This window comes from Triticum urartu, chromosome 1A (genome assembly GCF_056163025.1).
Source record: "Triticum urartu cultivar PI428250 chromosome 1A, HENAU_Tu73, whole genome shotgun sequence".
Classification (NCBI taxonomy): Eukaryota; Viridiplantae; Streptophyta; class Magnoliopsida; order Poales; family Poaceae; genus Triticum; species Triticum urartu.
In genome coordinates this window covers 344256795-344259030 of record NC_141873.1, presented here as the reverse complement: position 1 = coordinate 344259030, position 2236 = coordinate 344256795, and the positions used below count along the sequence as shown (strand labels likewise).

The following is a 2236-nucleotide window of genomic DNA, read 5'->3' as shown; positions in this document are numbered from 1 at the left end:
GCTTGAAGTAGCATCCATGTCTTACATGCGGAAAGGGAAGATTCGTAAAGGAGCGAGTTCACCTTAGGTCCAATGGCGTATGCTCGAGTGTACATGTGGATGATCGTAGGATGCTCCGCATCAATCTCCTAGTGCGATGTTGAATTTAGCGCCCGCCTTCCGCGTTCGCCTGTCCTCGCGATAGGCGGCTCGCTCCGCCCTCCTCTCCTCCCTATCTGCCCTCCTCTCGGCGAAAAACTGTTACTCGTTGATGACGTCTTGAGGGAAGCGTTGGCGCCACAGCGCCATGGCTTCCTCGTCCATCTCGGCCAGGCTGAGACGGCGCTCCCGCCTACGGTTCTCGCGACGATCCTCGTCGATGATAAGCCGTGGGGGAGACGCTAGCTCCTGCGCCCGCTCCCGCGTCGCCACGTCCGGGAAGTTTATGTCCCAACGGGACCGCCAGAGGCGCCACGCCGCAGCGTCGTACGCGCGGGCGCCCTCTTGGGCAGTGTCGAAGGTTCCGAGACAGAGGCGCACGTCGCCGGACCGAATCTCGGCGGAGTAGGTGCCGGACGAACACACGCGGACGCCGCGGTAGCCCGAAGCTCCCTGGCGGCGCGGCAACATGGTGGCGCGGTGGTGGCGTGTCGGCGGCGAGGAGAGAAAGAGGTAGAGGGAGCAAGGAGAGAGCAGCAGAAGGCGCTGCATTTTGTAGGCGCGCCGGACACGGTGTGCCAAATCTAGCACGCGCAATCGTTTCCCGCACGCACGAGTTTGCCGCCTCTGCTGGAGCACGCGAAACTGCCCCGCGCGAGCTAAAATCTCATTTTACCATGCGCGCGTTTTTTGCAACCACTGTTGAAGATGCTCTTCGTGAGATTGTGGTATCCCAACCCATCAGGGTTCAAGTCCTAGTGCTCGCATTTCTTCCTGAATTTATTTCAGGATTTCCGGCGATGCGCATTTAGTGGGAGGAGACGTTCACCTCGACGACGAGGTGCCTAGGGTGACTTCGTAAATTTTAAGATGATATACCGGCTCAGTTTTTCGGAGGTGCTCATAGAGGTAATGTGTGCGTGTGTGCGTTCATAGGATGAGTGTATGCGCGTGTATATGAACGCTTGCCTCTGTACGGTGTTCAAAAAAAAATCACGGAGTACCACATTAGAATATTTAGCACCCTCGCAAAGCATGGATAATTATGTAGTGACTCGGAAGAAACAGAAATGACGAATATGTGTGCACTGATCAGGCGATCAGCAGGAAAACAGCCATGATCGTCACTGTATGGCGTAGCATTGGCCAACGGCTTTCTTCAATTTCCTGTTTCTTCTTCTAGGGTCTCTTCACTGCGAGTATCACATTTTCCCTTGGGTGCTTTTCGTGTGTTGACTCAAACACCACTGCCCTGCGCGCAATGTCAACTGCCTAAACAACTACCACCATCGCATCTGCTTCCTTGCACGCAACACGTACACATGCTCCTCCACGCATGGATCACGTGCACAGTCTCCACTTTGATCCATCATCCATTCATTCTCCAAATCCTGCAACTTATCGGCCTACCACACCACCAAGCCTTGCCCACATATGGCAATTTAATTATCGTTGATCTCCTTGCACGGTCAGCTCACCGTCTCTTTCCACCGGGGACTAAAAAGTCCGGCGACAACTTCCGCATGCCGAAGAGGTTACGCTGCCACCTAAATCCAGGAAGAATTTGACTCCGGCTGGAGCTTTACACTGACGCTGTGACGCATATTCAGGTACACTCACAGGTGCAGGGTATACGACAACACAGGGGGCTCCGGATTCCGGCGCCTGCTCACCTACGCAATCTGCCCGTCTCAGCTTTCCTCCCGGGGCAGCTCACCTACACGACCAGATCCCGGGAGGGCTCGGGATCCGGTGCCGTACTAGCCGGTACTCTGCCCTCGATTCAGTTTACTTGTGAATTCGAGCAATCTTTATTTTCAGTAGTAGTTTCAGTCCCAAGACTTTTTATCCTTTGGTGAGCTAAATAATGTAGTGCTCCAACGGTGGCTAAGACGATCTCCGACCAGCTAATGGCTCTCTGAAGAGGAGTTTGTATTGTACGAGTTGCTGGATAATGCAGGGGCGTTGACTAGTGCTACGCTGCTACGAAGAATATGTCGGCTACGCGGCGTGCGGTTGTCTGTGGTCCTTTCCCAGCTCCAGTACATATAGACCCTATACATATGTAAACGATGCAAACGCAAATGCTGCTTTAATT

The 2236-nt window shown here is 54.0% G+C and overlaps 1 protein-coding gene across 1 annotated transcript; it reads right to left on the bottom strand.

The window, feature by feature from the left end:
- Positions 1 to 240: 240 nt before the first annotated feature.
- LOC147991153 (ethylene-responsive transcription factor ERF084-like) lies at positions 241 to 690 on the bottom strand. Its single transcript, XM_087538546.1, has one exon. It carries the CDS (start codon positions 688 to 690, stop codon positions 241 to 243), a length of 450 nt encoding a protein of 149 aa, XP_087394672.1.
- Positions 691 to 2236: the final 1546 nt, after the last annotated feature.